The sequence below is a fragment of the Dromiciops gliroides genome, chromosome 2 (genome assembly GCF_019393635.1).
Source record: "Dromiciops gliroides isolate mDroGli1 chromosome 2, mDroGli1.pri, whole genome shotgun sequence".
In the NCBI taxonomy this organism is placed as follows: Eukaryota; Metazoa; Chordata; class Mammalia; order Microbiotheria; family Microbiotheriidae; genus Dromiciops; species Dromiciops gliroides.
This window is the reverse complement of record NC_057862.1, coordinates 212,204,984-212,228,279: the sequence shown is the minus strand read 5'-3', so window position 1 is coordinate 212,228,279 and position 23,296 is coordinate 212,204,984. Positions and strand designations below refer to the sequence as shown.

General features: G+C 39.4%; 1 protein-coding gene across 1 annotated transcript in view; it reads left to right on the top strand.

Moving 5' to 3' along the window:
- ITPK1 (inositol-tetrakisphosphate 1-kinase) overlaps window positions 1-23,296 on the top strand; it is a 290,317-nt gene that overhangs the window by 60,845 nt on the left and 206,176 nt on the right. Inside the window, 1 exon segment of the mRNA XM_043983848.1 lies at window positions 5,542-5,566. Within this exon segment, the coding sequence (XP_043839783.1) occupies window positions 5,542-5,566 (25 nt within the window).

Sequence of the window (23,296 nt, the reverse complement as noted above, 5' to 3'; positions counted from 1 at the left end):
TACTTGTGACCTCCAGTCCTTGAGGCAATTGGGGTTAAGTGACTTGCCCAGGGTCACACAGCTGGCAAGTGTCAAGTGTCTGAGGCCAGATTTGAACTCAGGCCCTCCTGAATCCAGGGCCGGTGCTCTATCCACTGTGCCACCTAGCTGCCCCTCAATTTGATGAGTATGAGGGGTGGTTTCTTCAGAGTTGCTTTGATTTATATAATTTTATCATTTATCAAATGGGGATAACTTATGTTCTAAGATCCTCTTAAATTCAGCCTCTGAAGAATTCTATTTGTAGATTACTTTAATTGGCACTGGCTTTGGTAAGATCTGTGACCTACTTATAGCACCTTTGGTCTTAGAACAACCCAGAGGGCGGTAGTGATGAAAGGTTGGTGATTTATGTAATAGGTGTGTTCCTCAAGAATTCAATGTAAATAGAAAAAAATTTGTAATGGATTGAAAGCTCAGTCCAGGGAAACTGAACTACCTAAGGAAATCCTAAGGTATAAGACCTTTTAAAAACAGAATAAAAAAAAACCCCACAGGATTTCTACTCCTGGTTATTTATTTGGTAAATTTATATTTTTATCTTTTAATTTCAGGAAGAGGCATTGTCCTATAGTGAATAGTGATAGCAGATATCTCCATTTTGTGATTTGTATCTCCACCTGGATGTCCATTTGGTTTCTCAAGCTTAGCACATTGAAAGTGAACTTTTTTTTCTCTTTAAAGTTGATCTTCCTTCTGACATCACTGATTAGTTCAGTGACATCATTCATCTAATTTCTGATGTTCAAAATGTTAGATTTATTGATTTCTTCTTCTCAAACCCCTCATATACCAGGTAAAGATCAAGTGTTTATTTGACCAAAATAGACCAACTCTTGTCTATTACACCAGCTTTGGAGAAGCTCCCCTTTTTCCCATCATCCATATTATCACCCACTTAATACTAAAATAGCCTCCTAACAGGTTTTTCAGACTTCTCTCCCATGCTTCTCTAATACAGTCTTGATACCACTGCCATGCTAATTTATTTTATTTTAATTAAAAAAATTAATTTATTTTAATTTTCTTTTGGTGAGGCAGTTGGGGTTAAGTGACTTGCCCAGGGTCACACAGCTAGTAAGTGTTAAGTGTCTGAGCCGGATTTGAACTCAGGTCATCCTGACTCCAGGGCTGGTGCTCTATCCACTGCGCCACCTAGCTTCCCACGTTATTTTTTTTTAAACATAGATAAAGCAAAGCCCTCTGCTATAAAATGAAACAAACATCTCCACTGCCAAATGAGTAACATTTAAATTTAAGTTCTGCCTCAGCACCAGCATAGACCCTTGTAATCTCCCCCTTGCCAAGGGCTCTGCCCTCTGACCAGACTGTGAGCTTAGTTCCAGATGACACTGGTGCTGCAGCTGATTCAGAGGCTCTGGAGGGTCTCTCTCTCTCTCTCTCTCTGGTGAGGCCTTCCTGGTACTGGATCTGTGTCAGGGTGACTGTGGGGTTGGAAACATCAGTGTTTCCTTCTGACTTCTTTCTGTCCTCTAATGTGCATTAAAAAAAAAAAAGCTTCAGTGACACTTTCTTTTTTCAGTAGTACATATATGTCCCTTCCATAGCTCCTCCAACAGTTGTTATTCTTCTTTTTTGGGGAGGGTCATCAGAGTTGGTCTTAATTTTAATTTCAATAATTATTAGTGATTTGTAGCATTTTTATATGAGTATTTATAGTTTGAATGTCTTCTTTACAAAACTGTCAGCTCTTGTGCTTTGACCACTGATCTATTGGGGATGCCTTTTATCCATATGAATTTTAATTTTATCTTGGATAGTTATTTTTCTAGTTAAATCTTTTCTCATAACCTTAGCTGTCTTAGTTTTATGCAAAGACTTTTAAATTTTGTGTATTAAAAACTTTTCATTTTATCTTCTGTTAGCATCTTTGTTTCTTGGTCATTTAGTCCTTCTATTTATAGTTAATAAAAATTATTTTCTTCTATGTTCCTTAAAATTTTTTGGGGGGTGTGGCAATTGGGGTTAAGTGACTTGCCCAGGGTTACACAGCTAGTAAGTGTCAAGTGTCTGAGGCTGGATTTGAACTCAGGTACTGCTGACTCCAGGGCCAGTGCTCTATCCACTGCGCCACCTAGCTGCCCCTGTTCCTCTAATTTATGACATAACTTTTTATATTTAAGTAATGTATTCCTTTGCTACCCTACCCTTCCATCTTTATTTCATATTGTCCTCTTTGCTGTAGCTACACTGTGGACTGGTTCTAGCCTTGCTCTTGCTTTTCCTTATGCCAAGAGAGCTTTCCTTCCCATACATCTCTATATTTTACTTATCTATCTTTTGAAGCCAGTCTACCTGTCAGACATTGTTTTAGATGTGGGAGATATGAAGACATTTAGGTTTGAAATGTTCTTTTAAGTCCAGTAATTTTCAGCAACACTGAAAAAATAGGACTCAGGAAAGAGACCACGGTTGAATGTATGGGAGTCATTTGCATAGAAAGAATTTCTGTTTTGGTCCTCTAATTTCTTCATATGTTGCCATTTATGTCTAAGTCATGTATTCATTTGGAGTTTATCTTGGTATACATTGTGAGATGCCGGGCTATAACCAATTGCTGCCAGATTTCCTTCTGCTTTTCCTAGAAATTTTTCAAATAATTAGCTCTTATAGAGGTCTTTGGATTTATCAAACACTATGTTCTGCTGTGTTTGTTTCTGTAAATAAATCTTTTTAGATACATTCTGAAATATTTTTTAGTTTCTATAGTTACTTTTGATGGATTTTAAATTTCTAATTCTGGCTTGGTTTGGTTGGTAACCTAAAGCAACGAGTATGATTTATTTTTTAGCCTGCAACTTTGCTGGGCTCTTTTTCAATTAAATTTTTTTTTTTTTGGCGGGGCAATGGGGTTAAGTGACTTGCCCAGGGTCACACGGCTATTAAGTGTCAAGTGTCTGAGGCCAGATTTGAACTCAGATACTCCTGAATCCAGGGCTGATACTTTATCCACTGCGCCACCTAGCCGCCCCTTTTCAATTAATTTTTAGTTGACTTTTGAAGTTTCTCTAGGTAGACCATCATATCAGCTATAAAACCCCCAAATTTTGTTTCTTCTTTGCCTGTGCTTATTACTTCAGTTAACTTTTCTTATTATTGCTATAGCTAGCATAGAGTGTTTCCCCCATCCTCTTTGATTCCCCAATGCTTAGTACAGTGCCTAGCAAGTAGCTACTTAATAAATATTTTTTTGATTTGCTCTGACTTTGTTTCTCTTTTTTGTAGCATCTCTGACTGACTATTTAGTCCCAGCTTCAGTATTTCTCTTGACAGTGAGTGTACTGTGTAATGTAGCCTTTTACATTGTTGGATGGCTCTCATTATTAGAAAGTTTTTCCTTATGATCCAAATTCTGCCAGCCTGTAACCTCCATTAACATTATTTCTTGTGTGAAGAAGATGGGGACCGTGATGGAAGTGTTGTACTTGGTGACAAGGCTTGAAAGTGTTTCAGTCTGTGGTGGTAGAAGGACTTATACTGATCAGGGTCTGCCCCCCTATCAGAAACTACCCAAGTACATTTAGTTTGGCAGATGTGCTGTGATTTCGTTAAGCCCACTAGAAAAGGTATGTAAGCCTTTCCAGATTCCAACATTGGTTTGGCAGGAATGAGTGAGTTTGTAGGTGTTTATGACCTGTATTGGGTCTCAAAAGAGAAATAAAAACCCTGAAGGCAATTATCATCCTGCTGTGTGTAGAAACACTCTACAAGGAATAGGGTTAGCCCCTTAAAGCATCAGTTAACATAGAATTGGTATTGAACACATGGTCAGGTTGGCTTATATGTGTCACTAGTAAACTTAAAAGTAATAACAAGATGTGACTGGTCATGGGTCATTTTCAAGAAAGGATTTCATTCCTTTATATGCCTTTTACTCTTGTTATCTTTGTTCAAAACACTGTGGCCATAGGCCCCAGGTAAAGGGTTGACATGGTTTGAAGGTAGTTAGTTTTTTACTCTCTTTAGGATGGTGGCAGGTTTAACTGTTTATATACTAGGTGCTTATCTAGAAGTTTAAGACTTGATCCCTGACTATGAAGAACTGATGGTCTGTTTGGGGAGCGGGAAATTACATGAGTTTCTTTGTGGGTATGTTCTAAGGTGCTTACTTGTGTATCATTTTTGGTATCATGGGCTCCTTTTGGTACTCTGATAAAGCCGGTGGACACCTCAGAATAACATGAAAAAACGATAATAATAAAAGAAGAAATTGCTGAATTTCAGTTAGATTTGAGTGCAATAAAGTTGTAGTTCTCTTTCTCCCTCCCTACGTCTAACTTCCCCCACACCCCCAACCCCAGTTCACTCTCAAGTTCAGGAATTCCTCACCATGGACCTAGGGTTACTAGCCCCTCTTGTCAGAAATTTTGAGAGCAGGACTAGGTATTGAAGGATCTGGCGGATTTAGATAGGCAGGTGGGGGAAGGGGGAGGGCAACAGAAGTAAAAATGAGCATGGTTTTACTATAAATGAGCACGGCAGGGGGTCCCCCTCAATGACCTGAGAAGTTGCTAATACTTAGTGCATACATGAGGCTTGAGGAAAGGTACAAATCATTTAACAATCCAAGTTTATCTTCTATCCTTTAAAACAAACTGGATGGTCACAGGGAGCAGAGTTGAACTTTTTGTTCTAGCATTTCTTCTTCTTTTTGGTGGGGAGAGGCAGGCAATGAGGGTTAAATGACTTGCCCAAGGTTACACAGCTAGTTAAGTGTCAAGTGTCTGAAGCTGGATTTGAATTCAGGTCCTCCTGAATCCAGGGCCAGTGCTTTAGCCAGTGCGCCACCTAGCTGCACTCCTAGCATTTCTTCCAAGCCTGGATGAATGAGGCATCCTCTAGTGCAGTGGATTGTATTTATAGTTAGCAAAAATATGAACTCACCCCAAACTCTCTTCCATTTAGTCTAGCTTTCTTAAAACACACGACAACATGATTTGTTGCCACACAAGAACATATTCTTGTGTTAAAGTGGGTATCCTTTCCTAGATATGGGTTGAACTAGATGATTATTTGGGGTTCCTTCTGATTCTTTAAGGAGTGATACCAAAATGGTGGCTGTTTTTCTTCGAATGGTGTAGTGTAGAGAGTTCTGGACTTGGAATCAGGAACATGATTTCAGCCCCAGCTTTGCCTCTTAATTTCTGGATGACCATGTCCAAATTAATTCGCCACTTTGAGCCTGTCTTTGATTATCCCTAAAATGGAGATGATGCTACTTGAACTACCTACCTCACAGTTACTGTGAAAGAACATTTCAAAGAAGTAAAATGTTCAAGGATTTTTGGGCGGTGGGGTCCTGGTGCTGTGGACCATCTTGATGTCTGTTTACCTTCAGTGGAAGCTCCTTTCCTCTGTTTTGTTTGATGCCTTCTGGTTCTGTTGTGGGAAGTTTTTCATGCTCCTTGTTGTGATTGATTTTCTTGAGAGGCTGCTTCCTTATTTATCAAAGTAACACCTCTTTTTTTCTTTCTTCTACAGGAAAAGGGGCATAGAAGTTGTGCAGGTGAGTAAAAATTATACTGTGGCTGATCTTTATAAAATTAATCTCCTGAACCTCTAACCTCTTTTCCGCTTTGTCCTGGGAAACTATTAGACTGATTCTTTTTTTTTTTTTTTTTAGGAGGGGGGAAGCACCTTCCTATTCCTCTTCTCCCAAAGTACATTTCCTCCCTCTTTTCCATCCTCCCCACCCTCCTTGTCAGCCAGTCTTAACTTTGGCACTGGTTTAAAGAGACAAGGCTGCCTTCAGTGGGCATAGAAAAGAATTGCAAGCATCCTTCTGGTTAAGAAGTTGTTTCAAGGTTTTGACTTCTTTGCTTCCAGTCCTCTGGAAAGGTGTCTGATCTTGTGCCTCTGGGGGTGGGAGAAAAGGTTTGCTATGTCAAGAGCTTTCTGGATTGAATTTTTGTGGCTGAGTGGGAGCTAAGGGACAGTGTGAGGGCATGAATCTGTAATGATTTGGTTTTGGGGTGATGAGTTACCATATTTATTTGAGGCTGTTTCTTTAATTCTCAATTTGAAGGAGTTGTCATTAACTAAACATTAATTAAATCATTAACATCTGATTAACTAAAGAATTTCATGATACTGTAGGTAGAGAGGACCACAAGCTTCACGTGATATCAGTAGGTTTTCTATTTACTTGAGAGGAACCCTGATTTATTAATGATTTTGGTCCATAAAAATTTTTGGGGTGGCGAATTCCTAAATTCAGTTTTGGGAGGGAAACAGCTATTTATTTCTGAGGCAAGGAAGGGATGGGATAAATTGGAGGACTAGGAATGTCCAATTCAAACCCAAGAGAAGCTTTAATAAATACAATAGCTAGGACCACTTGGTCAGAGACCAAGTGATTTCTTTTACATGCATTTTAAATGACTTTATTCTGGTATGTTATTTTGAAATTCTTTTTTCTTTTGCTATTAAAATCATTGAACACACTCTTAAGGTTTTGAGTGTTGTTATAGTGAGGTAGAAGGGATGGAAGAGAGAGGAAAGGATGCCTAGAAATGGTACCAGTAGAAGCAGTGTGGTTATTTAGTATTCGGGTGTGGCAAATCTCTGATCTCCAGGATCTGACTCACCCCAGTGATGAGGAAGGCACAGAAGGCTTAGTGCTTCTAGTTGTGATCCAGAGATCTAGGAAAAGTGGTACAATCTAAGAGCCTTTGGACCACAGGTGAGTCCCCTGCACCTGTCCAGTATAAGGAACTGTTGCCTTCAGACCCTGGGCAGTAGGGAGGTCTAAGGCCCAGAGTTGGATCCTTGATAATATTTATTATTCACTTGAAATAAGGAAACTAATTAAGCCTTTTGGACTGCTTTATATTCGAACACATAAAATGCTCAGATAACTTGGTTTCCTCTTAATTAACTACCCTCTCAACCCCCATCATCCTGTATTTATCCCTACCTTTTATATAGTGTGTACTCTTTTTCTCACTCCATTTTTTTGCTTCCTATACTTTTATATGGCTACCTGTAGGCTGCTTCTTTATATGTGTCTTATTGAATTATAAGCAGCTTCTTATCACCTCTAGGGTCAAATACAACACCCTCTGCTCGGTGTTCAAAGCCCTTCATAACCTAGCCCCCTTCTACCTTTCCAGTCTTCTTGCACTTTATTCCCCAACACATTTTTTAATCTAGTGACACTGGCCTCCTGGCTGTTCTACAAATAATATACCTCATCTCTTAGCTCTGGGCATTTTCTCTGGTTATCCCCTTCTCCGTCCTTGTTTCTGCCCACTTGTTTCCTTGCTTCAATTCTAATGACTTCTGTCTTTTAATGGTTTTCCTTTTTATTATGCATATACCTTATTTGTATGTATGTATATGTTGTCTCCTCTGTTGGTTTGTAAGCTCCTTGAGAACAAGGACTGTCTTTTTTGACTTTTTGTATCCTTAGAGCTTAGCACAGTTCTTGGCACATAATAGGTACTTAATGAATGTTTAAGGATTGAGCGATAATTTTATATTGATGTGCTATTTTTTTCATCCATTTCACTCGTGTATTCCTTACGGAGCTGCCACCAACCGTGGTGCCCATGGAGGGAGTCGAAAAGGATGAAAGGAGGGAGAAGACTTGGAGGCAGGAAGGAGAATGTTCAGCAGCTGCCAGTCCTTTTGCCATTTTGGCAAAGCTATAGATCAGAATCTTTGTTCTAATGGAGTCCCAGAAATACTTACCTGGCATAAAAAAATATAAGTAAACTGGAGGTAAGAATGGGTGAAGTTCTTAAAACAGAGAATCGCATCCCATCCTGTTGGCCCTAAACGAGGCCGTCTTAGTTTGTCTGCACCCTTTCAATGCTGACTTTCACATCGTATCCATCAATGACCCGTTGGAGAATGATGAATAATAGGTCTTGAAAGGTGGGTTGGGGCCAGGTTGTGTTGGGCTCTAAGTGTCAAACAGAGGGTGAGGGCATTTGGCCTGAATTGGTAGAAGAAATTTACCCTTGAAAGAGAGACATTTCCTTGTGGTGAGTAGCTGATCCAATGCCGTTTCTAGGAGCGAATTCTATAGTGAACCCCTTTAAGAGAAGTGCACTCATATGCTCACCAATCAACAAGTCAGGAAAATACACAGTTCCACATTTCCACATTCCCGTTTACATAACATCTGTAACTGTAACACCTCCTTCAGAAGGTGCCCAGGGTTGATATCTCTCCTTTTGCCTCCCCTATTATATATGCTACATCCAAATGCCTTTTTACACAGCTTAAACCACAATAGCAACTCAACAGCTTTAGGCCATTCTTTCCTCTCATTCCTCTATTGTAAATAGAGTGAAGCTTGACGCTCCAATGACCGTGCAGAAACTGGCAATTGAATGGAGTTTTGCAAGTTGTACTCATAGGATCATAGATTTAGAGCTTTAAGGGCTCTGAGTTCAGTCCCACAAGAAAAGGTTTGCTGGTAGCAGTAGAACTGCCAAGCCTGCCCTTACTATACCAGGAGAAGTAAGACCAGTGAAGAGACTTTTACTATGTTGTGAGCCTTTTAAGAAAGATATACATGTAACAAGTCTGTTGTGGAAATAAAAGCTCAGTGAGTAAAAAAGAAACACTGAATATAAACCAGCAAAAAAAGAGTTTGATTGTGTTTTTGGTGGCCTGAGCTCAGTGAGTTACTTTAACAGTGAATCTTATGAATGTATGTTGGTATATGCAGGTTTGTGAGGGGGGTGTTGAGAGGTGATATGGGGTGTTTGCCTTGAGATACATTATTTTTTATTTATTTATTTTTTGTTTTGCGGGGCAGTGGGGGTTAAGTGACTTGCCCAGGGTCACACAGCTAGTAAGTGTCAAGTGTCTGAGGTTGGATTTGAACTCAGGTCCTCCTGAATCCAGGGCCAGTGCTTTATCCACTGCACCACCTAGCTACCCCCTTGAGATACATTATTAATCAGGAACTGGCAATTCAGTACATAGGTTATTCTGGCTCTCATTTTAATTTAAATTTTTTTAAAAGTAAATTTTTATTGATCTTTTTAATGTCCCCCAAAAAAATTTAAATGAATTTTTATTTCTTTTGTTTCTGCATTGCCTAAGTTTTCCCCTCACCTCTCCTCTTCCAAAGAGCCATTCCACATATAACAGTATTTTTTTAAACTTTGTTTTCTTTTTAGGGCAATGAGGGTTAAGTGACTTGCCCAGGGTCACACAGCTAGTAAATGTTAAGTGTCTGAGGCCAGATTTGAACTCAGGTTCTCCTGAATCCAGGGCTGGTGCTTTCTTTCTAGGGGCAATGAGGATCAAGTGACTTGCCCAGGGTCACACAGCTAGTAAGTGCCAAGTGTCTGAGGCCAAATCCAGGGGCTGGTGCTTTATCCACTGTGCCACCTAGCTGCCCCACAGTATTTTTTAAAAAGAAAAAAGGCAACACCAATTAATATATCAAAAAAAGTCTGAAAATATATGCAATGTTGTACCACACTTGTGGATCTCCCACTTCTGAAAAAGAATGGGAGTGGGATGATTTCTCATGTCTCTTCTCTGGGGCCATGCTTATTCTGTCTGTTTTTGGAACATTAACTTTTCACTGTTTTGTTGGTCTTTCCACTGATTTCATTATAGTAAATGGAATATTTTTTTATTCTGCTTTCTTTACTCTGTATTAGATTGTGCAAATCTTTCCAAGCTTCTCTGTATTCATCATGTGCCTCCCTCAATTTTCTTTCTGTTTTTCTTTTGTCTTTAAGACATTGAACTAATAACTCTAGGATACCTGGTTCTCCTCCGAGCTCTGACATTATTGACCTAGGCCAGGTTACTTGTCATGTCTGGGCTTCAGTTTCTTCAACTGAAAAAGTAAAGGGTAGAATAAAGGGATAGGACTTGATTTTTTTTTTAGGGTTCTTCAAGTGGTAAAGCTTGTGAAGCTGAGCTCCAAAGAGGGGGGGTGACTTATCCAAGTAAAAGAGCTGGAATTAAAGACTAGTTCATATTGCAAGTCTGTTGTTCTTTTGCAGTGTACCACAGAGAGTATGGTGGCATTTGACTCTGAACTGCTAGAAGGAGTTTACCTTGGAAGAGATATTAGCAGTACATATCCCAACAATAACACCTTTTGATGTGATGACTTTTCAGCCCAGATTGGAGAAAAGATTGTGCGCATTAAAACACACTTACAGTGCTTTATAGAATCTGAGCGATTGAAAAGTTAAAAATCTCCTTGGGAGCGGGTAAGAAAGGAGGAAGATAAAGAAGCACATCAAGTGAAAGGGTTAAAAAAAAACTAAGCTATTTAATAGAGTTGAACTACAGTTCTAATCTATTTAAATTGGAAAGCACCTTTGGAAAACATTCCCCTTACCCCCAACAATCACCAACAAGAAGAAACAACACCCCCCCCCAATAGCCTTTTAATATTAGAAAATGCTAGGTCATTTGCAGTTGTCATTATCTTGGTTTATGGGTGATTAATTAAATTTATTAAATGCTTACACTGTGCCAGGATTTGAGGATACAAGATAAAAATGAAAACAGTCCTTGCCTTTGAGGAGTTTACCAGATTAGCTGACATCTACAACATGCACATATGTAGGCACCTTCAAAATAGACAGACGCTGGAGCAGTTCATGAGGAAAGTCAGTAGTTGCTGGGAAAATCAGGACAGGGTTCATTTAGGTGGCCTTTGAACTGAGACTTCAAGGAAGCCAGGGATCTTCAGAGTTGGATGAGGAGGATTTCGGTTTTGGGGGAGGGCGAGACAGCCAGTCCAAGGGCATGGAAATAGGAAGTGGAGTGAGGTGGGTAAAAGGTTGGTTTGGCTGGGCTGCTCTTTCTGTTGTGAGTCACCTTGAATGCATTCCTGTTTATACAACATCTAAAACCATAATACTTGAGACTTCAGGAGGTTCTCAGTGTTGATACCCCTTCATTTGTCTTTGTTGTGAATATATTGACGCTTGATACTCAGGCAGCAACTTTGAACCTGGCAGCTAAAGGAGGTCTCCAAGATGAACCCATCATAAGATCATAACTCTAAAAGCTAGAAGGGATGAGACCTCAGAGGTCATTTTACAGAAGAGGAAACTAATGGGCTGCCCAAGGTTACTACTCTTAATTGCAATTCTGATTAATTACTGGCTTGTAGAGCTGACTTTGGGCTAAGTCAGCACAGACAGAGGACAAGCTTTGATATGACCCTACCAATAGTTTTTCCAAGTACGGTAGCCCAATTATGTGTCTTTAGTCAAAGGACCCACTGAGCTTAGTTCAGAACATTTAGAAGTTTGATGAGGTAAAAAATTATTTTCTACAGTGTTTTGAGAATTTGTGGAAGGAATACAGCTCCTTCTTGTGCCTCAATTTCCACATTTGTTTATTGGAAATAGTAACTTACACTAGGTGCCATATAAAGTTATCTTGAGGAAAACAGGTTTATCTTGGAATAACTTATAGAATCATGTATGTTCCCTTTCCACAACAATCTTTTCCTTTGCTATGACTTAAAAGGAAACTTTACAGAAGAGTTAGACTGGCCAATAATTATAAAAAACAACAACCCCAAAACCTGGCCTTTTATTTCAACCTCAGACAAATTTTAAGTCACATATCCCTCATATAAGCAACTTGGGCTCAAATGGACATTCAGGTGCACCAAGGGAAGGATACAACCAAGAATGGTCATAGGAATAGGAAGCAGACTGTGCCTTTTGGTATTGGCGCTAGTGCTTGAACTGAACTCTCTTCTTACTTGGTCACTCTTCTGATCCCTGTGGAAGACAGTTGATGTTTGGACTTACATTCCTCACTTTAAGGCCACTTTCTATACTTAATAGTATAACTCTGGTTATAGTCTTTCCTTCTTATCCATATGACAGATAACTGTGGTTTTAGCCTTATGTAGCCCAGGGCCCTTGCTCTTTTATGTGTGTGTGTGTTCTTATGTCAACACCTTTCTTATATATAGAATAGAATAACATAATACAATATAATAGATGATATGATATAATATAACAACAATATAATATATACACTATGCTATAATATAATAGGCTTGTTGGGTTTTTTGGGGTGGGGGTGGGGGTGGGGCAATGGGGGTTAAGTGACTTGCCCAGGGTCACACAGCTAGTAAGTGGTAAGTGTCTGAGGCTGGCTTTGAACTCAGGTCCTCCTGACTCCAGAGCCGGTGCTCTATCCACTGCGCCACCTAGCTGCCCCCCTATAATAGGGTTTTGATGTTTATGGTTATTAGGAAATGCAAAAAATGCTTCTGTCAGTTACAAAATATATGTTATACTGAATGCAAGAAGGGTAATCTCTACAGACTTCACTTAGTAGCCTTTTGCTAAGCACACACTTCAGGCAGTGGCAGCCTGTGGTAGGTGATTAGAGATCTAGGCTTAGAATCAGGAAAATCTAGATTCAAATCCTACCCCAAACACTTACTGGCTATGTGACCCTGGGCAAGTCAGTTAGCCTCTACATCCTAATTTCCTAGGATTTATCTATAAATAATAGATGGGTGGCTAATCTGCCTTTGTTGAGGGAGTCTCCCACTCCAGGATGCCCTATGCTAGTAAAAACCAAAGCTCCTACCCTTATGGGAGAAGCACTGTGCAAGATGCTGTGGAAATACCAAGGTGATGGATATCAGGCATAGGGTCAGAACAGGGACTGGAAGGGGACTTAAGAAGCCACTAATCCAGTGCTCTCATTTTACAGGTGAGGAAGCTAAGGTCACACAGGTCATGTCAGAATGAGGATTTGAACCTAGGTTTTCTGACCCCAGGGTCAATATTCTCTCCACTTGCTGTTTTCTTTTTAAATTTTTTTTAACAATTTCTTTTTATTTAGAGTTTTTCCCCAAGTTACATGTAAAATTTTTTTTTTCACTTTGAATTTTTAAAACTTTGTGGTCTAAATTTTCTTCCTCCCTCCCTCCTTTACCCTCCCTGTGAAATCAAGCAATTCAATATGGCATACATGTGCAGTTATGCAAAACATTTTCACATTAGTCAGGTTGTGAAAGAAAATAGACAAAATAACTTTACAAAGAGGAGCTAACAAATAAAATTATACTTCATTCTGTATTCAGATACCATCATCAGTTCTTCCTCTGTTGACAGTTTGCATTTTTCATACGTCTTTCTGATGTCATCCTGCTCATCATTTCTTTCACAATTACTATTGCTAACTGCATTACCTTCCATCTTATTTCTTCCCCTAGATATTTAGTCTATTTTCTATCTTCTTTCATCCTATCCCTCCTTGAAAGTGTTTTGCTTTTTACTGCCCCATCCCCAATCTGTCCTCCCTTCCTTTGCCTCCCCCTGCCCTCTCCCCCATCTCCTTTCCTTCCCACTTTCCCTCAGGGCAAAATATATGCCTATATCCACTTGAGTGTGCATGCTATTCCCACTTTGAGCCAATTCTGATGAGAGTGACGTTCACGCACTCCCCCACTCCTTCCCCATCTTTCCCTCCACTCCATAAGCTTTTTCTTGCTGCTTTTATGTGACCTACTTTTCCCTAGTTCACTCTCCCTTTCCCTTTCTTCCAGTACATTGCTCTCATCATGGGTCAGCTAGGCAACACAGTGGACAAAGCACTGGTAGGGCCCTCACTGTTAAGACCTGTATGCTAAGTAGCCAGTTTATTAGGGCAACTCACTTCTTGTGTGTGTGTGTGTGTGTGAGACAGAGAGGGGGGGTAGGTGGGGGGCAATTGGGGTTAAGTGATTTGCCCAGGGTCACACAGGTAGTAAGTGTCAAGTGTTTGAGGCCAGATTTGAACTCAGGTCCTCCTGACTCCAGTGCTGGTGCTCTATCCATTGCACCACCTATCTGCCCCAGGCAACTCACTTCTTATAGCAACCTAGAAACCACTGAGGCCAGAGTTTTTAAAAGGGACAGGTCTAATTAGTTTCCTATCTCTAATAATCTGGAGGCATCAACTTGTGAAAGTGCATGGGAGATAATAAAAGATTCCTGGCAGATTCCTAAAAAGGGAATGGTTGTCAGGCATGAGAAAGAGGGACTTGGACCACAATGGAGAGAGGATGTCACAAGGAATAGTAGGCTAGAAAAAAAACCCAGAGATTTTTTTTTTTGGATTCTCTCTCTGTCTCTTCTTTCCTTTCCCTCTTCTTCCTCTCCCCCTGTTTCTCTCTTCCCCTTCCCTGGTTCCTTTCCATTTTCCCTCATCTCCTCCCCTCCCCCCCCATCCCCCCAAAGCATTCAACAATATATTTGCCATCTGACTTAGAGAAATTGGATAGTGGGGACCAAGAGTTTAACAGTGTTCATCTTTTTTTTTTTTTTAAGTGAGGCAATTGGGGTTAAGTGACCTGCCCAGGGTCACACAGCTAGTAAGTGTTAAGTGTCTGAGGCCGGATTTGAACTCAGGTACTCCTGACTCCAGGGCCGGTGCTCTATCCACTGCACCACCTAGCTGCCCCAACAGTGTTCATCTTTCTTTCCTTTCTCTCTTTGTTTCTCTCTCTTTCTTTTTCGCAACAACAACAGCTGTATTCAGATACCATCAATTCTTTCTCTGTAGATCGATTGCTTTTTTTTTTTTTTTTTTTGGTGGGGCAATGGGGGGTTAAGTGACTTGCGCAGGGTCACACAGCTAGTAAGTGTCAAGTGTCTGAGGCTGGATTTGAACTCAGGTCCTCCTGAATCCAGGGCCAGTGCTTTATCCACTGCGACACCTGGCTGCCCTTGATTGCATTTTTCATAAATCCTTCAGAGTTGTGTTGGATCATTGCATTGCTGAAAATAAGTAATTAATTCGCAGCAGATCATCTTACAATATTGCTGTTATTTTTGTATACAGTACATTTCACTTTGCATCAGCTCATGTAAGTCTTTTCCGGTTTTCTGTTAGCATCCTGCTCATCTCTCTCTTTTTTTTTTTTTTAAATCATAAACTACATTTATATAGTACTTGAAAGGGAGATTTCCTTATAGAACACCCATGAGGTTGATTATTGCAACAACAATAATAGCTAACATTTATATAGTTACCTTATACCTGACAAAGAATTTTCTTACAATAGCCCAGCATGTGAGTACCATCATCGTCACCATCTTACATTGCTCTTGCCTCTGCTTCAAGTTTCAACACTTGGCTTGAGTATACTATGGAAAGAGTACCTGGGTCCAACCTCTGCCACTTACTGTGTCTTTAACCTTGGGCACAAGTCACTTAACTTCTCTTTTCCTCAGTTTCTGTACCTGTTAAATGGGGATAATAGCACCTCCTTTACAGTAGTGTTGTAAAATCAAATGAGCTATTTCCAAATTGTATCGCAAACTTTGCTGTGTAAATGCTAGCCATTATAAATGTGAGACGGGTTATGAGTAAGCATTGCTCAATCAGTCCCCAAGGATTTATTAAATGTCAGCTACAGTGTTAAACAGTCCTTATTCTCAGAGAGTTTATGTTTAATCTGGAAAGACATATAAATTCGTATATAACAATAAACAAGGTTATTGAAGAAGGAGAGCAGGTGGGGTTTGGCAAGAATTGAGAAAGGCCTCATGTAGAAGATGGAATTGAGCTGAGGAAAAGTAGGGATTCTGAAAGGTGGAGGTGGATGACAGTTTATGAGAAGACATGAACCTCATTTGCATTTTCTCAACTGAGATAGGACCCATGCACCTGGACAGGTGGCCTATCTAATGGTGATGATTTTTTTTTTCTTTTTGTTTGTTTTTTCCGTGGGACGATGGGGGTTAAGTGACTTGCCCAGGGTCACACAGCTAGTGTCTGAGGCCAGATTTGAACTCAGGTCCTCCTGAATCCAGGGCTGGTGCTTTATCCACTGCACCACCTAGCTGCCCCTAGTGGTGGTGATTTACTGTTCTTTTTACTCCCTTGGTGTCTGCTGAAAGAAACGAAACCTAAATTGTAAGGCAGTTAAAATCTTGAAGAATAACAGATTTGTTTTGGTCTCTTCTTCTAGGGAATGGATATTGGCAAAGGGCTGAAGCCCATTAGTACTTAGAAGCAGTGTGGGGCAGAGAAAAGACCCCTCTAGCTTGGAATGATCGGGCTTGCGGAGCTTCCTGGCTTGACTTTGGGCAAATCACTTTTCCTCCTTGTTTTGAAAGTGAAGGATTGGACTAGCAGATCTCTGAAGGCCCCAACCAGCTCTTAAATCCTATGAATGTTGTGACTATAGTCGTTTTAGAGCTTTTCAATTTTTTCTAAGCCTGCTGAGCTTTAGCTCTTAGGTTGGCAGGGACAACCACGAGACGTGGAATCTTAATATGAATTCAGTTGGTAGTGGTACAGCTTTTAAAAATCTTTAAATATATATGGGTACAAGAAAAACAAGAAAGGTTCAAATACCATTATGCTGCCTATTGATGTAATTAACCTTTGGCTCTCTGATTTCTGGATAGGCAGATTTATTTATTTATTCATTCAGAAATGGAAAAGGGTGAGGATAGGGGTGAACTTGCTTTACTCCCAAAGAGCCCAAACTGTAATAGCTTTTTTTTTTTTTAGTGAGGCAGTTAGGGTTAAGTGACTTGCCCAGGGTCACACAGCTAGTAAGTGTTAAGTGTCTGAGGCTGGATTTGAACTCAGATACTCCTGACTCCATGGCCGGTGTTTTATCCTCTGCGCCACCTAGCTGCCCCCCTGTAATAGCTTTTAGAGGACTTGATTAGCTTTCAGTTTAATTCTTTGGGAGGTGCTCCCCATACTTTCCCCCTTACTTTTCACTGTAGTAATAATAATAGTAATTTTTGTTGGATCATCATTTAAGTTGTTTCAGACTCTTTGTGACTCCCTTTAGGGTTTTCTAAGCAAAGATACTGGATGGTTTGCCATTTCCTTCTCCATTTCATTTTATAGATGAGGAACTGAGGCAAATTAAGTGACTTGCCCAGGTTCACACAGCTAGTAAGTGTCTTGAGGCCAGATTTGAACTCAGTCTTCCTGACAGAAAGCCTGGAACTTTATCCACTGTGCTACCTTTTAAAGTGAGGCAATTGGGGTTAAGTGACTTGCCCAGGGTCACACAGCTAGTAAGTGTTAAGTGTCTGAGGTCAGATTTGAACTCAGGTACTCCTGATTCCAGGGCCGGTGCTCTATCCACTGTGCCATCTAGCTGTCCCCTAGTGTCAGTATTATGCCCACTTTATTGTAATTATTTTAAAGATATCTTTTTTATGCTTTTTTATATCACTATCTTATATAACTAGCATCTCTGGATCAGTGGATATGCATTTAATGCTGAAATTGTTTCCTAGAATTATTGGATATCATATCCATTTTGCAGACTAGTAAACTGAAGCTAAGAAATCTTAGGTGACTTGCTTATATTTACACAGCAGACCTGGCATTTTAAATTGGACTTCATGATGTGCAATATGACACATTTTTCTGATACAAAACTATTTGTTGACCATTGGTAAAGCGTAGCTCTTTCATCCTTGATGGAGGAAGAGACCCAGAGAACTTCACTCCTAAATACCCTGTCAGTTATTGATTATATCAACATACACATTTTTCCATATGTAAGAGTGGGCCTAGATTTGAGGGGTTAAAGGCTGTCAAATGACTGCTTTTCCTTGCATTGTATCTTAGTGAAAAAAAAAAATGGATGGGTAAGGTAAAACGCATATAAACATATGCCCAGTTCTCGTGTCTTGTTCAGCTGTCTGTTTTAGAATTTGGGTGGGGGCAAGGGGTGGAATCTGTGCAGAAGTGGTAGTGGAGCTTATTTGCTGGTTTTTAATTTTAAAAACATTAAATTTAATGGAACTAGGCAGAAGAGTACAGGTCAAGGACTGGCATCAATCTCTGCAGTTCCCACTTTTCAAATAACACAGGAATGTAAAAATTGTCAATGCTTCATCTTTGGAATGCCCCAGTTTCCCCCAACAATTCTCCTGGCCAGAAGCAGTTCAGGGAAGTGAGTTACTGGATTAGGGACAGTGCTTTCCACTTCTGTTGCCAGGGAACTGTTGTGTTCTTCAGATTTTCAGAGGGTTTTTTGTTTTGTTGTTGTTGTTGTTTTAAATTTGGCTTGAACTATTACTGGAATGAGCTAGGAACAGCAAAGTATCACAAGGAAAAGGACTGGGAAACTTAAATGCACTAATGTCCTACAGAAGAAAAGGTGTATGAAATTTTTTTTTAAAGAATGGTATTTGAAAGCTTGACTCTCCAATATTCGAGAAACTGGGACTGTAGTCAGCTCTTGATTGCCTCCATGTGGATTAGCTACTCTGTCACTGATGTGTGACAAATTTTTAATCCCAGTCTTGCTTCTCTCCTGTCACTCAGAGCGCTACTTACTGCCTGGGCTTCTTTGTCAATTCCCACCCACTCTTTGTGAGTGCTGATGAATTGGACAGTGTCCTCTTAAACTAACAGTTCTCTGATATTTAAGTCACACCTAAAATCCTACCTTCTACAGGAAACCTTCCTCAACTCCTCTCAATTCTAGTGCATTCTTTCCTTTAAATATTTTGTATTTATTCTGTGTGTATGTATGTATGTATATGTATATAGTTCGATTTGTATGATTTGTTTTTGCACATTGTTTCCCCATTGGTTCATAAGCTGGACGGGAGGGACTAACTGGCTGGCCTCTTGGATTCTAGCACTTAGCGCAGTGCCTGGCACATAGTAGGTGCTTAATAGCTGTTTACTGATTGCAAGGGAAAACCCTCCATGTAATAACTCCCATATAAAAGTCAAGATCTTTTGCATGATATTTAAAGCCTTCAGCATCTAATGCCTTGTTACTTTTTTTTTTTTTTTGGTGAGGCAGTTGGGGTTAAGTGACTTGCCCAGGGTCACACAGCTAGTAAGTGTTAAGTGTCTGAGGCTGGATTTGAACTCAGGTCCTCCTGACTCCAGGGCCAGTGCTCTATCCACTGTGCCACCTAGCTGCCCCGCCTTGTTACATCTTTACCCTAATTTCAGATTACTTTTCCTCCATATATTTGAGAGACTAGATAAACTAAATGACTTTCTTTCCTTCTTACATTGCCTTCGCTTTTTCAACTCTTGTTCATGTTATTCCCAGTTCCTAGGATGTTCCCCCTCTTTGGTTGTTGAATTCCTACTTGGCCTTTAAAGCCCAGCTCAAATCCTCCCCTCTTCTCTGTCCATGACAACATTTTCTGCCTTGTATTTCTTATGATAAACTTTAAAATTTTATTTTTATATTTTATATATATATATTTTTTTGGTGCACTTTATGCAGTTTATATTTATTAAAGCTTGGTATAAAGCCCCTCTAAGTGCCACAGTAGCAGGGTTCTTGTCTTATCTAAAAAGTATCTCCCCTTTAGCACTGGCTATATAGTGCTTTCTAATGTGCTGGATAATATAGTGGTGGTGGTAGTAGTAGTAGAAGAGACTGTGTGCGTGTGACTACCGTCCACTGTTTATTTTGAATTTTTCATTGCCAGAACTGATAGAAACAGTTTCTAGGTTGCTGTAATTCCGATTGGTTAAAAGGGTTATTAGACTTGGAAGGGATGTTGAACCATATCAGCATTGCAATAGACTTGAGAGGTCATCTAGCACTTTTTAGCAGACAAAAAACTGAGCTTTAGAGATCACCAGTGAAATGATTTGGCCAAGGTCAGCCAGTAAGTGGTAGGACTCAGTATTCTTAAATTGAAGCTCAGGCTGTGCTTCTGAGTTCTGAGGCAGCTCTTCCCCTGGCCTGTGACTAGCTAGGTCAACTTGAGCAATTCCCTTTACTTGTTTTTGGGCCCTACTTTCTCTGCTAACAAAAAGTAAAATTTGGGTAGACTGGTTGGAGCTAATTGCACTCTAGGGTGTTATAGAGTGACCTTATAGGCACACAGCCAGAATGTTACTAGCCTTCCCTTAAATTTACTAGCCTTTCCTCAATACACAGCCCCTGCCAGTGGGGAAGGGGGAATGAGTAAATTACCGTGGTGGCATCTGCCTTTGGTCTGTCTCACTGAGTGACAGGGCTTGTAATTATTTTGTAAAGCTCTAATCATGGAAAAGAAAAGAAAAAGGGGGGAAGGAATATGGGAAAGATTTTTAAAAATTACACTTAAGAAATTATGTACAGGTGACAAATATAAGTTACTACTACCAGTTACTTTTTTTTTTTTTACCAGTTACTTTCTGAACAATTGTATAGATTACAATTTTTTTCCCCTCATAGTTGGTAGATTGCTGGGAAGGTAGGGGTAATAATATAGGAAAGAAAAGAGCTGCAGAAATTTCCCCCCTAAAGTAAAATTAAAAGAATAACAATAACAACAAAACACTTAGCAGCTAGGTGGCAGTGGATAAAGCACCAGCTCTAGATTCAGGAGGACCTGAGTTCAAATGTGACCTCAGACACATGACACATTTACTGGCTGAGTGACCCTGGGCAAGTCACTTAACCTTCATTGTCCTGCAAAAAACCCAAATCAAACCAAACCAAAAAAAACCCCAAAAAATGGGAAAAAAAAAAAAGAGCCCTAGTTCCTGCAGGGTGCTAGGAAATGCTGTCTTCAAGGTTTCAGACTCAGTCAATAACTTGTTGGATCTTCAAATTCTAAAAAAAATTTAGCCCATTTGTTTGGGTATATGTATCTGGTTAAGGAAAAGTTCTTGTACTTTATAACAACCTTTTAGATAAGATGTTCATTTCTTGATAGTAAATCTATCTAAAAGGTTGTTATAAAGGTTTTTTTGGTTTGCTCTCCTTTTCCTTATGTCCCCATCGACGTTCTAAAACACACTCCTGCTTGTCCCTGCCCTTAAATGAATTTGCAAAGCTCTTGTACAGTGAATGTTAATTGAATGGCTTTGTTTGATTTTAGGACCTTTTTAAAAACCATAGAATGGGTGTAGGGAGTGACAAGAACTGTGAATTCATTTTGCATTTTCCTAAAACTCATAATGTTCCTATTCAATTCATAATGTTTGGGACATTATGTCTCTCTGTATTATATCTCTCGCTCTCTCTCTCTCATGCTCTCTCTCTCTCTCTCTCTCTCTCTCTCTCTCTCACACACACACACACACACACACACACACACACACACACGCGCGCGCGCGTTATTCCATAATTTGAAAGTGACTGGCAAGGTAGCAGAGCAGGGGTGAGAACTCAGGTGTCTGGCTCCAAATGGAGTAAGTAGACTATATTTCCTCCCCCCTAAGTAGGACCTGTTCATTTGAAACCAAATTTAAAATTCTCAAATTGTATTTTACCTTTTTAAGGCAGCAGCAATCTGCCATCCATTATCTAACAACTCCTTTTTTGCTGGTGGAAATGAAGCATGACTAAAATTCTTGGCAAGAGTTTGTGTCATTTAGAAGTTTGGATAGGATGTGAGCCAAGACAGCATGGCCAGCTCGTCCGTAGGTACCAAGGATGACTTTTCATCTTCTAGCTGGTGCTTCAGCCTCATGCACTCCCTCCTACTAATGTGTACTTAATTGATGATTTTCTGGGGATTTTTTACACTTTTTTCTAGGAAAATAAAATTTAGTTGCTTGCACTTGTTTTATATCTGCAAAGTTCACAGAAATTAATCTATTTCTATTAGTTATGGAGTAACTTGACTCTTGGGAATCTTGAGGAATTTTGCTAGTAATGAGTAGGAAGGCATTATCTCTACTTAGGGTAAAAAAAAAAAAAAGTTAGAAAACCATAAGAAAAAGCAGAGGTAAAATCCTGAAATTGTCCTTTATACTTCCTGCATATACCCTTACTTAGTCAATAGTTCCCAACTTGTAGGCTTAATTTTTTTGCATTCTATGTGCATGGTACTTTTGTCTTTTTTTTTCCTTCTGTTCTTAGCATTTAAAAAATTTTTGTATTGATCTTTTTTTTTTACATTGCTTATCTTCCTCTATATTCTTCTCTTTTCACCTCCCAAAGAGTCATCCCTTGTAACAAATTAAAAAATTCAGTAAACCAACCAATATATTATAGAATATGGCATTCAGTGGTCCATTCATGTGGGGTGCGTCCTCCCTCTCTAATATTTTGTCATTTTGTTCTTTACTTACTGCAAACAAAATAGACAGCATGACTTAGCATAACAAACATACCTTTTCCTACATAATTACTATTTTTCAAGTGTATGTCAATGCTGGTATGACTAATAGAAGAAAATTCATTTATAAGCATTCATTAATTCGTAGTTGCTTTTTGTCATATTTTCTCATCTGTGATATTAATAACATAGTTCCCATCTTATTGGGAAGGTTGCTCAATTTTTTTTAGCATTTAGACGTGGTCTTCCTTGTCAAAGTTTGGGAACCATTGTTTTATGTGGTATTTTTAAAAAAGTTTCTTCATCTATAAAATGGGGCAGGGACGGGCTTGGAGTTAGTTATAGGATCTCCATTGTCCCTTAAAACCCTTAATTTCTGTGTTCTTTGGACCCTTCTAGCTCTGACATTCTTTGATTCTCCAATTTCCCCTGAAGTTTAATAGCTTCAATCCAGTCCAAATGTGGTTCTGTGTCATGCTGAGAATTTGTTGTTGTTTTTAAACAATCTTTTAAGAACTGTTATTCTAGAACTTTTTTTTCTCTTGGTTTTACTTGGTTTTCCCACAATATTCCTTAACAAAATGATGATCCTTGCCTTCTTGGTGAATTTTCTGACTTTTAAGAGGTGAGAAATAGAATATGCCTATTATGTCATAAGCCAGGTTAATTTTGGTGCCTCAGTCCTTTTCACAATAGATATATTTTCCAGTATGACTTTTGATCCAAGTATTTTTCTTTTTAAACTTTTATATAGTGACAGTTAGAGGCATACCCTATAAGGATAAACCAGTCTCTGAGATTCTCAATTTTTTTAACTGTGTCCCAGGAACTTGGCAGTGGACACCAGGACCAGTCATCACTGCTACAGAAACAAACTATGGGATCTAGTATGACCATGGAGAGTAAGTAGGCAGAGCTTATATATTTAGGTTTCTGCTGTGAGAATGCGTGTTTATTTATTGGGTTTTCCTGAGGGCATGGCCTCTCTGCAGTATAAGATTCTACAATATATAGCTAATTTTTTAGAGTTATAAAGCTATAGCATATACTGTTACAACTATTAGGGATTTTTGAGATCATTTAGCCTTTTTTTAAATCATAAAAGTATTTTATTATTTTTCCAGTTACATGCAAAGATAGTTTCCAACATTTGTTTTCATAGGATTTTTACTTCCGAATTTTTCCCACCCTCCCTTTCCTCCCCCCTCCCCAAGACAGAAAGCAATCCGATATAGGTTATGTAGGTTACAATCACAATAAAGGTA